This window comes from Coregonus clupeaformis, unplaced genomic scaffold (assembly GCF_020615455.1).
Source record: "Coregonus clupeaformis isolate EN_2021a unplaced genomic scaffold, ASM2061545v1 scaf0267, whole genome shotgun sequence".
Taxonomy (NCBI): domain Eukaryota; kingdom Metazoa; phylum Chordata; class Actinopteri; order Salmoniformes; family Salmonidae; genus Coregonus; species Coregonus clupeaformis.
In genome coordinates, this window is record NW_025533722.1 from 146,861 (window position 1) to 163,969 (window position 17,109).

At 47.6% G+C, this 17,109-nt stretch overlaps 1 protein-coding gene across 4 annotated transcripts in view; it reads right to left on the reverse strand.

Annotated features, from left to right (window-relative positions):
• Positions 1 to 17,109, reverse strand: part of LOC121558374 (RNA binding protein fox-1 homolog 1) — a 394,807-nt gene that overhangs the window by 111,419 nt on the left and 266,279 nt on the right. Inside the window, exon 11 of one of the 4 annotated variants that reach the window (XM_045214490.1) lies at positions 2,023 to 2,075. The exons of the other annotated variants lie outside the window; for them this stretch is intronic. Within the exon in view, the coding sequence (XP_045070425.1) occupies positions 2,023 to 2,075 (53 nt within the window). The remainder of the gene's footprint in view (positions 1 to 2,022; positions 2,076 to 17,109) is intronic. 4 annotated transcript variants of the gene reach the window in all.

Here is a 17,109-nt window from a genome sequence, read left to right on the forward strand (position 1 = left end):
CCTACAGTCTCTCTACCATACTGACCTACAGTCTCTCTATTATACTGACCTACAGTCTCTCTACTATACTGACCTACAGTCTCTCTACTATACTGACCTACAGTCTCTCTACCATACTGACCTACAGTCTCTCTATTATACTGACCTACAGTCTCTCTACTATACTGACCTACAATTTCTCTACCATACTGACCTACAGTCTCTCTATTATACTGACCTACAGTCTCTCTACTATACTGACCTACAGTCTCTCTACTATACTGACCTACAGTCTCTACTATACTGACCTACAGTCTCTCTACTATACTGACCTACAGTTTTTACTATACTGACCTACAGTCTCTACTACACTGACCTACAGTCTCTCTACAATACCTACCTACAATCTCTCTCCAATACTGACCAACAGTCTCTCTACTATACTGACCTAGAGTCTCTACTATACTGACCTAGAGTCTCTACTATACTGGCCTACAGTCTCGCTACTATACTGATCTATAGTCTCTCTACTATACTGACCTACAGTCTCTCTACTATACTGACCTACAATCTCTCTACTATACAGACCTACAGTCTCTACTATATTGACCTACAGTCTCTCTACTATACTGACCTACAGTCTCTCTACTATACTGACATACAGTCTCTACTATACTGACCTACAGTCTCTCTACTATACTGACCTACAGTCTCTCTACTATTCTGACCTACAGTCTCTCTACTATACTGACCTAAAGTCTCTACTATACTTACCTACAGTCTCTACTATACTGACCTACAGTCTCTCTACTATACTGACCTACTGTCTCTCTACTATACTGATCTACAGTCTCTACTATACTGACCTAAAGTCTCTCTACTATACTGACCTACAGTCTCTCTACTATACTGACCTACAGTCTCTACTATACTGACCTACAGTCTCTACTATACTGACCTACAGTCTCTACTATACTGACCTACAGTCTCTACTATACTGACCCACAGTCTCTACTAACAGCCAATATTAGTTTATCACTAACGCTGGTTCCAGCCCTAACAGCCAATGTTATTTTATCACTAACGCTGGTTCCTAATAGATCATCAGTCATAGAAAACACCAGTTGTTATAACGTCTAATGACATAGTAAATCATGACACCAGTTGTTATAACTTCTAATGACATAGTAAATCATGACACCAGTTGTTTTAACTTCCAATGTTATATTAAATCATGACACCAGTTGTTATAACTTCTAATGACATAGTAAATCATGACACCAGTTGTTATAACTTCTAATGACATAGTAAATCATGACACCAGTTGTTATAACTTCTAATGACATAGTAAATCATGACACCAGTTGTTATAACTTCTAATGACATAGTAAATCATGACACCAGTTGTTATAACTGCTAATGACATTGCAAATCATGACACCAGTAGTTATAACTTCTAATGACATAGTAAATCATGACACCAGTTGTTATAACTGCTAATGACATAGTAAAGCATGACACAAGTTGTTATAACTGCTAATGACATAGTAAATCATGACACCAGTTGTTATAACTGCTAATGACATTGCAAATCATGACACCAGTTGTTATAACTGCTAATGACATAGTAAATCATGACACCAGTTGTTATAACTGCTAATGACATTGCAAATCATGACACCAGTTGTTATAACTGCTAATGACATAGTAAATCACAAAGAACCTGCCATGAGACAGAAGGGGAAGAAGGTGGAACCTCATCTTATATGGTCCAGTGATAAGACAGCTGCTACTAACACACTGTCTAACTGGGTGGGGGACACTGTCTCCGTTATAATGGGGGAGGAAAGAGGGAGGAGAGGGTGAGGATGAGAGCCAGAGAGAGAGAGAAAGAGAGTGACAGAGAGGAGAGAGAGAGAGAGAGAGAGAGAGAGAGAGAGAGAGAGAGAGAGAGAGAGAGAGAGAGAGAGAGAGAGAGAGACAGGGTATGTGATGTGATTTGGTACTGAGTTGTATTCTATATCTATTTGTATTTATGATTACCTGTAGAGGTGTTACAAGACATTTCATCTGCTGCAAGGAGGACCAAATTATTTCTGCAAGAGAAGATAAAATTCACAATAGCACTGTGCTGTCTGAGGGGAGAGATCAGGGGAGGGGGAGGGGAGGGTAAAACTGGAGGAAAGAGAAGATGGGATGGGAGGAAAAAGGGGAGGGAGATGTGGGGAAGGGAGTTGGGGGAGTGTGGGAGTGAGGTTCAGAGATAGAGGGGTAGAGGATGAACTGAAGAGGAGGTATAGGGATGATGTGGGGGACAGGATGGGGTGAAAGAGGGAGGATGTGGAGGAGAGGATGGGAGAAAAAGGGATGATGTGGAGGAGAGGATGGGAGAAAGAGGGATGATGTGGAGGAGAGGATGGGAGAAAGAGGGATGATGTGGAGGAGAGGATGGGAGAAATAGGGATGATGTGGAGGAGAGGATGGGTGAAAGAGGGATGATGTGGAGGAGAGGATCGGAGAAAGAGGGATGATGTGGAGGAGAGGATGGGTGAAAGAGGGATGATGTGGAGGAGAGGATGGGAGAAATAGGGATGATGTGGAGGAGAGGATGGGTGAAAGAGGGATGATGTGGAGGAGAGGATGGGAGAAAGAGGGATGATGTGGAGGAGATGATGGGAGAAAGAGGGATGATGTGGAGGAGAGGATGGGAGAAAGAGGGATGATGTGGAGGAGAGGATGGGAGAAAGAGGGATGATGTGGAGGAGAGGATGGGGTGAAAGAGGGATGATGTGGAGGAGAGGATGGAGAGAAAGAGGGATGATGAGGAGGAGAGGATGGGGAGAAAGAGGGATGATGTGGAGGAGAGGATGGGATAAAGAGGGATGATGTGGAGGAGAGGATGGGAGAAAGAGGGATGATGTGGAGGAGAGGATGGGAGAAAGAGGGATGATGTGGAGGAGAGGATGGGGTGAAAGAGGGATGATGTGGAGGAGAGGATGGAGAGAAAGAGGGATGATGAGGAGGAGAGGATGGGGAGAAAGAGGGATGATGTGGAGGAGAGGATGGGATAAAGAGGGATGATGTGGAGGAGAGGATGGGAGAAAGAGGGATGATGTGGAGGAGAGGATGGGAGAAAGGGGGATGATGAGGAGGAGAGGATGGGGAGAAAGAGGGATGATGTGGAGGAGAGGATGGGAGAAAGAGGGATGATGTGGAGGAGAGGATGGGTGAAAGAGGGATGATGTGGAGGAGAGGATGGGAGAAAGAGGGATGATGTGGAGGAGATGATGGGAGAAAGAGGGATGATGTGGAGGAGAGGATGGGAGAAAGAGGGATGATGTGGAGGAGAGGATGGGAGAAAGAGGGATGATGTGGAGGAGAGGATGGGGTGAAAGAGGGATGATGTGGAGGAGAGGATGGAGAGAAAGAGGGATGATGAGGAGGAGAGGATGGGGAGAAAGAGGGATGATGTGGGAGGAGAGGATGGGATAAAGAGGGATGATGTGGAGGAGAGGATGGGAGAAAGAGGGATGATGTGGAGGAGAGGATGGGAGAAAGAGGGATGATGTGGAGGAGAGGATGGGGTGAAAGAGGGATGATGTGGAGGAGAGGATGGAGAGAAAGCGGGATGATGAGGAGGAGAGGATGGGGAGAAAGAGGGATGATGTGGAGGAGAGGATGGGATAAAGAGGGATGATGTGGAGGAGAGGATGGGAGAAAGAGGGATGATGTGGAGGAGAGGATGGGAGAAAGTGAGAAAGGGGGATGATGAGGAGGAGAGGATGGGGAGAAAGAGGGATGATGTGGAGGAGAGGATGGGAGAAAGAGGGATGATGTGGAGGAGAGGATGGGAGAAAGAGGGATGATGTGGAGGAGAGGATGGGAGAAAGAGGGATGATGTGGAGGAGAGGATGGGAGAAAGAGGGATGATGTGGAGGAGAGGAAGGGAGAAAGGGAGAAAGGGGGATGATGAGGAGGAGAGGATGGGGAGAAAGAGGGATGATGTGGAGGAGAGGATGGGAGAAAGAGGGATGATGTGGAGGAGAGGATGGGAGAAAGAGGGATGATGTGGAGGAGAGGATGGGAGAAAGAGGGATGATGAGGAGGAGAGGATGGGAGAAAGAGGGATGATGTGGAGGAGAGGATGGGAGAAAGGGAGAAAGGGGGATGATGAGGAGGAGAGGATGGGGAGAAAGAGGGATGATGTGGAGGAGAGGATGGGAGAAAGAGGGATGATGTGGAGGAGAGGATGGGAGAAAGAGGGATGATGTGGAGGAGAGGATGGGAGAAAGAGGGATGATGAGGAGGAGAGGATGGGAGAAAGAGGGATGATGTGGAGGAGAGGATGGGAGAAAGAGGGATGATGTGGAGGACAGGATGGGGAGAAAATATTTAATTTGAAAAGTGGGGAATCTTCAACATAATAAATATGAGAACTATGTCAATATGAAGCAGAAAGACAGGAGCGTTACTCTAGCTCTCTAACAGTCCTCCCCAGAAACATGTCAATATGAAGCAGAGAGGAGCGTTAATCTAGCTCTCTAACAGTCCTCCCCAGAAACATGTCAATATGAAGCAGAGAGGAGCATTATTCTAACTCTCTAACAGTCCTCCGTAGAAACATGTCAATATGAAGCAGAGAGGAGCATTACTCTAGCTCTCTGACAGTCCTCCGCAGAAACATGTCAATATGAAGCAGAGAGGAGTGTTAATCTAGCTCTCTAACAGTCCTCCCCAGAAACATGTCAATATGAAGCAGAGAGAGTTTAGCATTATTCTAGCTCTCTAACAGTCCTCCCCAGAAACATGTCAATATGAAGCAGAGAGGAGCATTATTCTAGCTCTCTAACAGTCCTCCCCAGAAACCTGTCAATATGAAGCAGAGAGGAATATTATTCTAGCTCTCTAACAGTCCTCCCCATAAACATGTCAATATGAAGCATAGAGGAGCATTATTCTTGCTCTCTAACAGTCCTCCCCATAAACATGTCAATATGAAGCAGAGAGGAGCATTATTTTAGCTCTCTAACAGTCCTCCCCAGAAACATGTCAATATGAAGCGTTGTACGAGATCTTCAGTTTCTTGGCAATTTCTCGCATGGAATAGCCTTCATTTCTCAGAACAAGAATAGACTGACGAGTTTCAGAAGAAAGTTATTTGTTTCTGGCCATTTTGAGCTTGTAATCGAACCCACAATTGCTGATGCTCCAGATACTCAACTAGTATCAAGAAGGCCAGTTTTATTGCTTCTTTAATCAGCACAACAGTTTTCAGCTGTGCTAACATAATTGCAAAAGGGTTTTCTAATGATCAATTAGCCTTTTAAAATGATAAACTTGGATTAGCAAACACAACGTGCCATTGGAACACAGGACTGATGGTTGCTGATAATGGGCCTGTGTACGCCTACAGTGAGGGAAAAAAGTATTTGATCCCCTGCTGATTTTGTACGTTTGCCCACTGACAAAGAAATGATCAGTCTATAATTTTAATGGTAGGTTTATTTGAACAGTGAGAGACAGAATAACAACAACAAATTCCAGAAAAACATATGTCAAAAATGTTATACATTTATTTGCATTTTAATGAGGGAAATAAGTATTTGACCCCCTCTCAATCAGAAAGAGTTCTCCCAGGTGTCTTTTATACAGGTAACGAGTGTCACGCCCTGGCTCTGGGACTCTTATATGTTGAGCCAGGGTGTGTAGATTCTATGTGTTTGTGTTTCTATGTTAGGATCTAGTTCATGTGTATCTATGTTGGCCGGGGTGGTTCTCAATCAGAGGTAACGAGAATCAGCTGTTGCTTGTTGTCTCTGATTGGGAACCATACTTAGGCAGCCTGTTTGGCACAGTGTATTGTGGGATCTTGTTCCGTGTATGGTTTGTGTTTTGTTACCAAGGACTTCACGTATCGTTTTGTTGTTTTGTTCGTGTGGTGAATATTTAATAAAGTATGTTCGCATTCCACGCTGCACATTGGTCCACTCCTTTTGACGATCGTGACAACGAGCTGAGATTAGGAGCACACTCTTAAAGGGAGTGCTCCTAATCTCAGTTTGTTACCTGTATAAAAGACACCTGTCCACAAAAGCAATCAATCAATCAGATTCCAAACTCTCCACCATGGCCAAGACCAAAGAGCTCTCCAAGGATGTCAGGGACAAGATTGTAGACCTACACAAGGCTGGGATGGGCTACAAGACCATCGCCAAGCAGCTTGGTGAGAAGGTGACAACAGTTGGTGCGATTATTCACAAATGGAAGAAACACAAAAGAACTGTCAATCTCCCTCTGCCTGGGGCTCCATACAAGATCTCACCTCATGGAGTTGCAATGATCATGAGAATGGTGAGGAATCAGCCCAGAACTACACGGGAGGATCTTGTCAATGATCTCAAGGCAGCTGGGACCATAGTCACCAAGAAAACAATTGGTAACACACTACGCTGTGAAGGACTGAAATCCTGCAGCGCCCGCAAGGTCCCCCTGCTCAAGAAAACACATATACAGGCCCGTCTGAAGATGTTTGCCAATGAACATCTGAATGATTCAGAGGAGAACTGGGTGAAAGTGTTGTGGTCAGATGAGACCAAAATCAAGATATTTGGCATCAACTCAACTCGCCGTGTTTGGAGGAGGAGGAATGCTGCCTATGACCCCAAGAACACCATCCCCACCGTCAAACATGGAGGCGGAAACATTATGCTTTGGGGGTGTTTTTCTGCTAAGGGGACAGGACAACTTCACCGCATCAAAGGGACGATGGACGGGGCCATGTACCATCAAATCTTGGGTGAGAACCTCCTTCCCTCAGCCAGGGCATTGAAAATGGGTCGTGGATGGGTATTCCAGCATGACAATGACCCAGAACACACGACCAAGGCAACAAAGGAGTGGCTCAAGAAGAAGCACATTAAGGTCCTGGAGTGGCCTAGCCAGTCTCCAGACCTTAACCCCATAGAAAATCTGTGGAGGGAGCTGAAGGTTCGAGTTGCCAAACGTCAGCCTCGAAACCTTAATGACTTGGAGAAGATCTGCAAAGAGGAGTGGGACAAAATCCCTCCTGAGATGTGTGCAAACTTGGTGGCCAACTACAAGAAACGTCTGACCTCTGTGATTGCCAACAAGGGTTTTGCCACCAAGTACTAAGTCATGTTTTGCAGAGGGGTCAAATACTTATTTCCCTCACTAAAATGCAAATCAATTTATAACATTTTTGACATGTGTTTTTCTGGATTGTTTTGTTGTTATTCTGTCTCTCACTGTTCAAATAAACCTACCATTAAAATTATAGACTGATCATGTCTTTGTCAGTGGGCAAACGTACAAAATCAGCAGGGGATCAAATACTTTTTTCCCTCTCTGTATGTAGAAATTCCATTAGAAATCAGCCGCTTCCAGCTACAATAGCCATTTACAACATTAACAATGTCTACACTGTATTTCTAATCAATTTTCTGTTATTTTTATGTACAAAAAAATTGCTTTTCTTTTGAAAACAAGGACATTTCTAAGTGACCCCAAACGTTTGAACGGTAGTGTACATGTACTATTATATACAGTACAGGCTAAGCTAACTGTAGTGTATACTGCACTATTATATACAGTATAAGCTAAGCTAACTGTAGTGTATACTGCACTATTATATACAGTACAGGTTAAGCTAACTAAACATATACATGTACTATTATATACAGTCCAGGTTAAGCTAACTGTAGTGTATACTAGACTATTATATACAGTACAGGCTAAGCTAAATGTAGTGTATACTGTACTTTTATACACAGTACAGGCTAAGCTAACTGTAGAGTATACTGCACTCTTATATACAGTACAGGCTAAGCTAACTGAACATATGCATGTAATATTATATACAGTACAGGCTAAGCTAACTGTAGTGTATACTGCTCTATTATATACAGTACAGGCTAAGCTAACTGACTGTTACAGTATATCTACTGTCTGAACACTGTTACAATGGCAGAATGACTAAAGGACTGAAAGAAACTCTAAACACTGTTACAATTGCAGAATGACTCTAAAGGACAAAAAAAATGTGAAAAGTTGCACATCTGATGATTCAGGGTCCTGATAATACATTATCTCTCACACACACACACACACACACACACACACACACACACACACACACACACACACACACACACACACACACACACACACACACACACACACACACACACACACACACACACACACACACACACACACACACACACACACACACACACACACACACACACACAAACAAACTTGTTAAAACGTGTTAAACTCTGACCCCCTCTGGTGGCATTTTCTAAATGACATATTATATTGTATACAACCTTCATAAAGTACATATGCTTAGTACTGTTAGAAAGGTCAGAACTGTGGGATTCTGATAAAGGTGTCAAAAACAATGTGAATACTACTGAGCCCAATATATAGTCCAAAACGGTACAATCTTTTCCCCTGTTTCTTTTTTTTTGTTTTTGTTATTTTGTTCGGGGGGTGGGGGTCCCCCAATTGTCCCCATGTTGGGGAATAAGAGATTTGAACGTCTAGTTTTGAGATAAAATATGTCACCAATTACTGTTCCCCCCAAAAAAAGACTAAAAAGAAAGAAAAAAAACAATTGTCTCTTTCTATTATTTTCTTCTCTTTTCTTCTCTTTTCTTGTTCTTTTCTTGTTATTTTCTCTCAGTGTTTTTGGTTTTCGCTCTAAACATCCGCAAACGTGCCATACCTTCATTCTGAAAGTATTCAGAACCCTTGAATTTTTTCACATTGTGTTACGTTACAGCCTTATTCTGTCACGAACAGAAGAGGACCCAAGAGCGCAAGTTCAAATTCAGAGTTCTTTATTCAAGGTTACAGGCGGGAAGAGGAGTCCCAGGGGTGTCAGGGGTCTTTCAGGGTCCTCCTGTGGGTACCTGTGCTCCGGGGGTCACCAAATGTCCGGGGGTGTCCAGTCCAAGTGCTTAGTGTGTGTGTTCCCCAGTGATGGAGCGGCGTATCGGGCTGAGGGTGGTGAAACGTCTGGGCACGCTCATCTGGTGGTCGGAGACCTGGGGGAACACACACACACAACAGCAATATGAATGGCAGGCAGAAGTACAGATCAGGGCTGGGCAAATATCGTGGTGAGAGACAGAAGGCAGAAACGAGTTACCGGAGGGGCTGAAGATCGGAGAGTAGTCGAGGTCCAGAAGGCAGGTTGGGATAGACGGGGCAGTAGAACAAGGAGGCAGTCAAGAAAGGATCGGTATCACAAACAGGAGTCAGAGCGCAGACAGGCAGGTTACTGGTCCGGGTTTGAAGACGATCTGACAGGGCTTGGCTGAAAAACAGGGCTTGATATACTGGGAGAGGTAGTGGGGAAATGCAGTTCAGCTGGCAGAGTAATTAGAACAGAGTGAGGCAAGGTGAGGATGGTGAGTGGGAAATGCAGTGCAGCTGGCCAGGTAACAAGAGCAGAGCAGGGCAGGTGGAGCTAGTTAGGCTGAGTAGAGAGAGGGAGGTGAGCAGAGTGGAAGATAATTGAATGCAATTAATGTTGCTACCAGGGAGAGAGAGTGCTCATGACAGGACCCCCCCTCCAAGGGACGGCCCCAGAAGTCCCAAGAACAACATCATGCCGGGAGGGTGGAGGGGAGCAGGCGGCGGGTCAGAACTCCTCCGAGCGGTCCGAGTGAATCTCCTCATCCTCAGAAGGAGCTGGAGGGTCACGGTCGGGAGACAGGACAGGCACTGAGACAGGAGCAGGGCGGGCCGGACGGCTAGGAACCCCTCTTGGACGGCCCCCTACGGATTGCAGGCTGATCAGGATGTAGTCGGTGGAAGTCAGTGATAAGGGTCCGGTCCACTATCCTCCTGGCCGGGATCCAGGTCCTCTCCTCTGGACCATATCCCTCCCAATCAACGAGGTACTGGAGACCCCTACCCCTTCGCCTAGAGCGGAGCAGCCGCCGGGACGGTGAAGACAGGACCGCCATCTACGAGGCGCGGAGGAGGTGGCGCCGGAGCTGCAGGGACCAGGGGACTTTCATGGACCGGCTTGACCTTGGAGACGTGGAAGGTGGGGTGGACCCGCATGGAAGCGGGCAACTGAAGTCGGACCGCCGTTGGACTGATGACTTTCTGCACAGGAAAAGGACCAATGAAGCGAGGGGCCAGCTTTCGTGATACAACCCGCAGCGGCAGATCCCGGGCAGACAGCCAGACCTTCTGACCAACCCGGTAAGTAGGTGCTGGGGTCCTCCGTCGGTTGGCACCGACGGCGTAGCTGGTTCCAGACTTCAGGAGCACAGTGCGAGCCTGGGCCCAAGTGCGGCGGCAGCGGCGGGCATACGCAAGAGCAGACGGACAGGTGGCATCCGCCTCCTGGCTGGCAAACAGTGGAGGTTGATACCCGTAGACACACTGAAAGGGGGAGAGCCCGGTGGAGGAACTGGTGAGTGAATTATGGGCATATTCCACCCAGAGCAGGTGTTGAGCCCAGGCCCGGGGGATTTTGGGAAGCCACACACCTCAGTGCCTTCTCCAGCTCCTGGTTCATGCGTTCAGTCTGGCCGTTTGACTGCGGGTGGAATCCAGACGATAGGCTGGCGGTGGCCCCAAGGAGATGACAGAACTCCTTCCAAAAGGTTGCTGAGAATTGCGGGCCCCGGTCTGACACTATATCCTGGGGTAGGCCATGGATACGAAACACATGTTCCAGGACCACCTGGGAGGTCTCTTTAGCAGAGGGTAGTTTGGGAAGGGGCACGAAGTGGGTCATCTTACTAAAGCGGTCAACAATGGTAAGGATGACTGTGTGTCCGTCAGAGGGCGGAAGGCCCGTAACAAAGTCCAGTGAAACGTGGGACCAGGGCCTCTTGGGTATGAGTAGGGGTTGCAGCAACCCAGCAGGAGGCTGGTTGGGAGTCTTGTTTCGGTTACAAGTGGGACAAGCTCGGATGAATTCTCGGACATCCCGTCTCATCCCCCGCCACCAGAACCGCTGGCGGACCAGATGAAGGGTGCGAGTGATGCCGGGATGACAGGCCAGACGGGGATTCGTGCCCCCACTGAATCACAGGTGACCTGAGATTTGCTGGAACAAACAGACGGTTGGGGGCGCTGGTGCTTGGACCTGGCTGGTCCCGAAGAGCCTCCATGACCTGCTTCTCGATCTCCCAGGTGAGGGCCGCTACGACCAAGTGGCTGGGAAGAATGGGAGCTGTCATGGCGGTGGTCTCGTCCTTCTGAAACATCCGGGAAAGAGCATCAGGTTTGATGTTGCGAGATCCCGGGCGGTAGGAGAGCGTGAAATTGAAGCGCGTAAAGAACAGAGACCACCGCTGTTGACGGGAGTTCAGCCTCCTGGCTGTTTGGATATACTCCAGGTTCTTGTGGTCTGTCCACACTACGAATGGTTCCTTTGACCCCTCTAACCAGTGCCGCCATTCTTCAAGGGCGAGCTTGACAGCCAACAGCTCGCGGTTCCCAATGTCGTAGTTGCATTCGGCAGGGGTTAGCCGACGGGAGTAGAAGGCACAGGGGTGCATCTTGCCATCCTCAGCTGCTCTTTGAGAAAGCACTGCACCCACTCCCACGTCCGAAGCATCTACCTCCACCACAAACTGCCTTGCTGCATCTGGCATCTGGAGGATGGGAGCAGAAGTGAAACATGTCTTGAGGATATTGAAGGCCTTATCAGCAGCTGATGTCCATTGGTACGGTTGTTTAGTGCTGGTTAGCGCCGTGAGGGGTGCAGCCACTGTGCTATAGTTTCTGATGAATCTCCTATAAAAGTTGGCAAAGCCCAGGAACTGTTGCAACTTCTTCCCGAGACTCAGGAACTGGCCAGGAAGTGACAGCCGACACCTTCGTGAGATCCATCTGAATGCTGCCCTCGGTCACCACATACCCCAGGAATGAAACGGTCTTGGCATGGAACTCGCACTTCTCTGCCTTCACGAAAAGAGAGTTCTCCAGCAGGCGGCGCAGGACCAACCGGACGTGGTGCGTGTGTTCTGACAGAGTCTTTGAGAATATTAAAATATCGTCAAGGTACACAAATACGAACGTATTTAGCATGTCCCTGAGGATATCATTCACTAGGGCTTGAAAAACTGCTGGGGCATTGGTGAGGCCGAAGGGCATGACGAGATATTCATAGTGGCCGGTTGGTGTGTTGAACGCTGTCTTCCATTCGTCTCCCTCCCTCATCCGCACCAGATGGTAGGCATTGCGAAGGTCCAGCTTAGTGAATACAGTGGCTCCCTGCAGCAGTTCGAAGGCAGACGAAAGTAAGGGCAGTGGGTAGCGATTCTTAACCGTGATGTCGTTCAGACCCCGGTAATCTATGCATGGACGAAGAGAACCGTCCTTCTTGCCGACAAAGAAGAATCCCGCTCCTGCGAGGGAAGACGACGGTCTAATTATCCCGGAGGCAAGAGAGTCATTAATGTAGTCCTCCATGGCCTTTCTTTCCGGGGCTGACAGTGAATACAGACGACCCTTGGGAGGTGCTGTGCCAGGCAGGAGATCAATCGCGCAGTCATAGGGTCTGTGTGGGGGGTAGAGATGTCGCCTTGGATTTGTTGAACACCTCTTTCAGGCTGTGGTAACAGGCCGGAACATTGGATATGTCGGAGGTAGCGCTAGATCCTTCCCGGTGAACGGGCAGGGTGGCCCCCCTTAAACAGGTCTGGTGACAACTCCTTCCCCACTCACGGACTGTTCCTGTCTCCCAGTCGATGTGGGGGTTGTGCTGACGGAGCCACGGGTATCCAAGAATGAGTGGTTGGCCAGGTGAGTGTAGGAGGTGAAACTGGATGGACTCCTGGTGGTTTCCTGACAGCAGGATTGTCACAGGGGCGGAGATATGAGTGACAGTGCCAAGATGATGCCCATCCAGGGCTCGTGCAGGAATGGGTTGTGTCAGTTGATGATGGTTCACGCCCAGTTGCTGTGCAAGCTCAGGGTCCATGATGTTTGCTTCTGCTCCGGAATCCACAAGGGCGGCCAATGTATGAGTCTTGTCAGAAAGCTGAAGGCGGAGATGAAGCAGGGTCTTTCGGATGGAGGGAGACTGAAGGCTTGTTGAGCTCACCCGGATCTCCCCTACACCTGGTGAGCTGCGGCTTTTGCCGGACAAGTAGCGACACGGTGATTCTCGCCACCACAGTAGAAGCAAAGGTTGGAGCTTAGACGGCGCCGACGCTCCTCGGGAGTCAGAGAGGCACGGCCAATCTCCATGGGCTCAGGCTGATTGAGTTGGCTATGGGACTTGACAGGCAGGGGCTGGACAGAAGCGGTATCGACCCGAGTACGGATGGCAGGTTGACTGAGACGGCCCTTCTCCCTCCTCCCGGGTCTGTATACGGCGGTCAATGCGAACGGCAAGGTCAATGGCGGCATCAAGCGTTGAGGGCGGGTCATGGGAAACAAGCTCGTCCTTGATATAGTCCGCCAGGCTATGGAGGAAGGCTTGCACCAGTGCCTCTGGGTTAAACGAGCTTTGACTGGCCAGGGTACGAAAGTCAATGGAGAAGTCTGCCACTGTCCGATTGCCCTGACGGATGGTGAGCAGAGCTTGTGACGCTTCGGCTGTTGGCGAGCCTAGGTCAAAGACCTTTAACATCTCCTCCTCAAAGGCACTGAAGGAGGCACAGGCTGGGGTTTGCCGGTCGAATTCCGCCGTTCCCCACAACCGAGCTCGACCGGTGAGATGTGTGATGACATACCCCACCTTGGCTCCCTCTGTTGAGAAAGTCCTGGGCTGTAGTGCAAACTGGATTCGGCAGCTGCTCAAGAATGGTCTTACTTGCTTCTGGTTGCCATCAAAACGTTCCGGGTTCCCAATCCTTGGTTCAGGAGCGTGGGGATCTGGTGGCAGCACTGCCGGGCCTGCAGCATTGGGACCTCCAGCGGAGGGATGAAGGAGTATCGGTGGTACAGGAACAAAAGGACCAGGGGGGTGCAGGTGGAGTAGCCGGGCTTGAGAGTAGTTGCAGGGCTTGGGCTAGCTGTTGTTGCTGCAGTTGGAACTGTTGTTGCTGCTGGTTGAATAGCTGGAGAAGGGAAGCGATGTCGCCAGCCATCCGATTTATGTCTCCCTCAGAGCGTTCCAGTCGCTGTAGGGCAGTCCTCTCTGGCTCTTCCTCCATCGTGGTCAGGGAGTGCGCTGGGTCCATGATGGTCAGATCGTTCTGTCACGAACAGAAGAGGACCCAAGAGCGCAAGTTCAAATTCAGAGTTCTTTATTCAAGGTTACAGGCGGGAAGAGGAGTCCCAGGGGTGTCAGGGGTCTTTCAGGGTCCTCCTGTGGGTACCTGTGCTCCGGGGGTCACCAAATGTCCGGGGGTGTCCAGTCCAAGTGCTTAGTGTGTGTGTTCCCCAGTGATGGAGCGGCGTATCGGGCTGAGGGTGGTGAAACGTCTGGGCACGCTCATCTGGTGGTCGGAGACCTGGGGGAACACACACACACAACAGCAATATGAATGGCAGGCAGAAGTACAGATCAGGGCTGGGCAAATATCGTGGTGAGAGACAGAAGGCAGAAACGAGTTACCGGAGGGGCTGAAGATCGGAGAGTAGTCGAGGTCCAGAAGGCAGGTTGGGATAGACGGGGCAGTAGAACAAGGGAGGCAGTCAAGAAAGGATCGGTATCACAAACAGGAGTCAGAGCGCAGACAGGCAGGTTACTGGTCCGGGTTTGAAGACGATCTGACAGGGCTTGGCTGAAAAACAGGGCTTGATATACTGGGAGAGGTAGTGGGGAAATGCAGTTCAGCTGGCAGAGTAATTAGAACAGAGTGAGGCAAGGTGAGGATGGTGAGTGGGAAATGCAGTGCAGCTGGCCAGGTAACAAGAGCAGAGCAGGGCAGGTGGAGCTAGTTAGGCTGAGTAGAGAGAGGGAGGTGAGCAGAGTGGAAGATAATTGAATGCAATTAATGTTGCTACCAGGGAGAGAGAGTGCTCATGACATATTCTACAATGGATTAAATTGTTTCCCCCCCCCCCCTCATCAATCTGAACACAATACCCCATAATGACAAAGCAAAAACGTTTTTTTAGAAATTGTTGCTAATTTATGAAAAATAAAACACTGAAATATCACATTTACATAAGTATTCAGACCCTTTACTCAGTACTTTGCTGAAGAACCTTTGGCAGCGATTACAGCCTCGAGTCTTCTTGGGTATGACGCTAAAAGCTTGGCACACCTGTATTTGGGGAGTTTCTCCCATTCTTCTCTGCAAATCCTCTCAAGCTCTGTCAGGTTGGATGGGGAGCGTCGCTGCACAGCTATTTTCAGGTCCAGAGAATCTTGTTTCTCATGGTCTGAGAGTCTTTAGGTGCCTTTAGGCAAACTCCAAGTGGGCTGTCATGTGCCTTTTACTGAGGAGTGGCTTCCATCTGGCCACTCTACCATAAAAGCCTGATTGGTGGAGTGCTGCAGAGATGGTTGTCCTTCTGGAAGGTTCTCCCATCTCCACAGAGGAAATCTGGAGCTCTGTCAGAGTGACCATCAGGTTTTTTGTCACTTCGCTAGTTTGGCCAGATGGCCAGCTCTAGGAAGAGTCTTGGTGGTTCTAAACTTCTTCCATTTAAGAATGATGGAGGCCACTGTGTCCTTGGGGAACTTCAATGCTGCAGACATTTTTTGGTACCCTTCCCCAGATCTGTGCCTAGACACAATCCTGTCTCAGAGCTCTACGGACAATTCCTTGGACCTCATGGCTTGGTTTTTGCTCTGACATGCACTGCCAACTGTTGGACCTTATATAGACAGGTGTGTGCCTTTCCAAATCATGTCCAATCAATTGAATTTATCACAGGTGGACTCCAATCAAGTCCTAGAAACATCTCAAGGATGATCAATAGAAACAGGATGCACCTGAGCTCAATGTTGAGTCTCATAGCAAAGGGTCTGAATACTTATGTAAATAGGGTATTTCAGTTTTCTATTTATAATACATTTGCACACATTTCTAAAAACCTGTTTCCGCTTTGTCATTATGGGTTATTGTAGATTGATTAAGGAAAAAAATAATTTAATCCATTTTAGAATAATGCTGTAACGTAACAAAATGTGGAAAAAGGGGTCTGAATACTTCCGGAATGCACTGTACATATGAGGAGAAAGCTGAAGTCTCTACCTATCCATTGATGTAAATATACTGTATCCTCTGTCTGATTCCCAGTTTGTCCACTAGATGGCAGTAGGAGATCACATGACGTCTCTTGGCCACTTCTTATGACATTGCCAGCATTAAGATTTGAGTTCGATTTCCATAAAGACAAGACCTGTAGCTTTCAAATGATATGTCACTTTCTATTTTCTGATCATTTTGTTTTTTTGCAGTTACATATTGCAGCTTTAAGTTATTAAAACCTGTTAAATTCTGAGCGGTTGTTTTGGGCGCTGTACAGGTTCCCCCTCCCACTCACCGTCCCTGTACAGCGCCCAAAACAACCGCTCAGAATTTAACAGGTTTGAATAACTTAAAGCTGCAATATGTAACAATTTCTGGGCGACCCGACCAAATTCACATAGAAAAGGAAGTTATAGATCTGTCATTCTCATTAAAAGCAAGTCTAAGAAGCGGTAGATCTGTTTTATGTGCGCTATTTCTATGCTTCCCGGTCTTAAGTTTCCTTTTTGCATCTTTTACTTTAGGTTTTGTACACCAGCTTCAAACAGCTGAAAAAACAATATTTTGGGTTATGGGAAATATGTTTAGATGGTACAATGATTCTCTACACTATACTTGCTTGTTTTGTCACATTAACTGAAATTAGGCGAACAATTAGAATTTTTGCAACCAGGAAATGGAGGAGTGATTTCTGCGTAGTGCATCTTTAATGATGCAGCAGAGACCAACAGCATGCAGATTGACTCAGCCCATCTCTATCACGGTAGGTAGCTGCTTAGAACACACTCTAGAGAACACACTTAGAACCCACTTAGAACTTACAACACACTCTAGAGAACACACTTAGAACCCACTTAGAACTTACAACACACTCTAGAGAACAAACGTAGAACCCACTTAGAACTTACAACACACTCTCCAATAAAACATGACATAATTACCACAATGACTCATATACATGAAGAATGCAAGACCAATT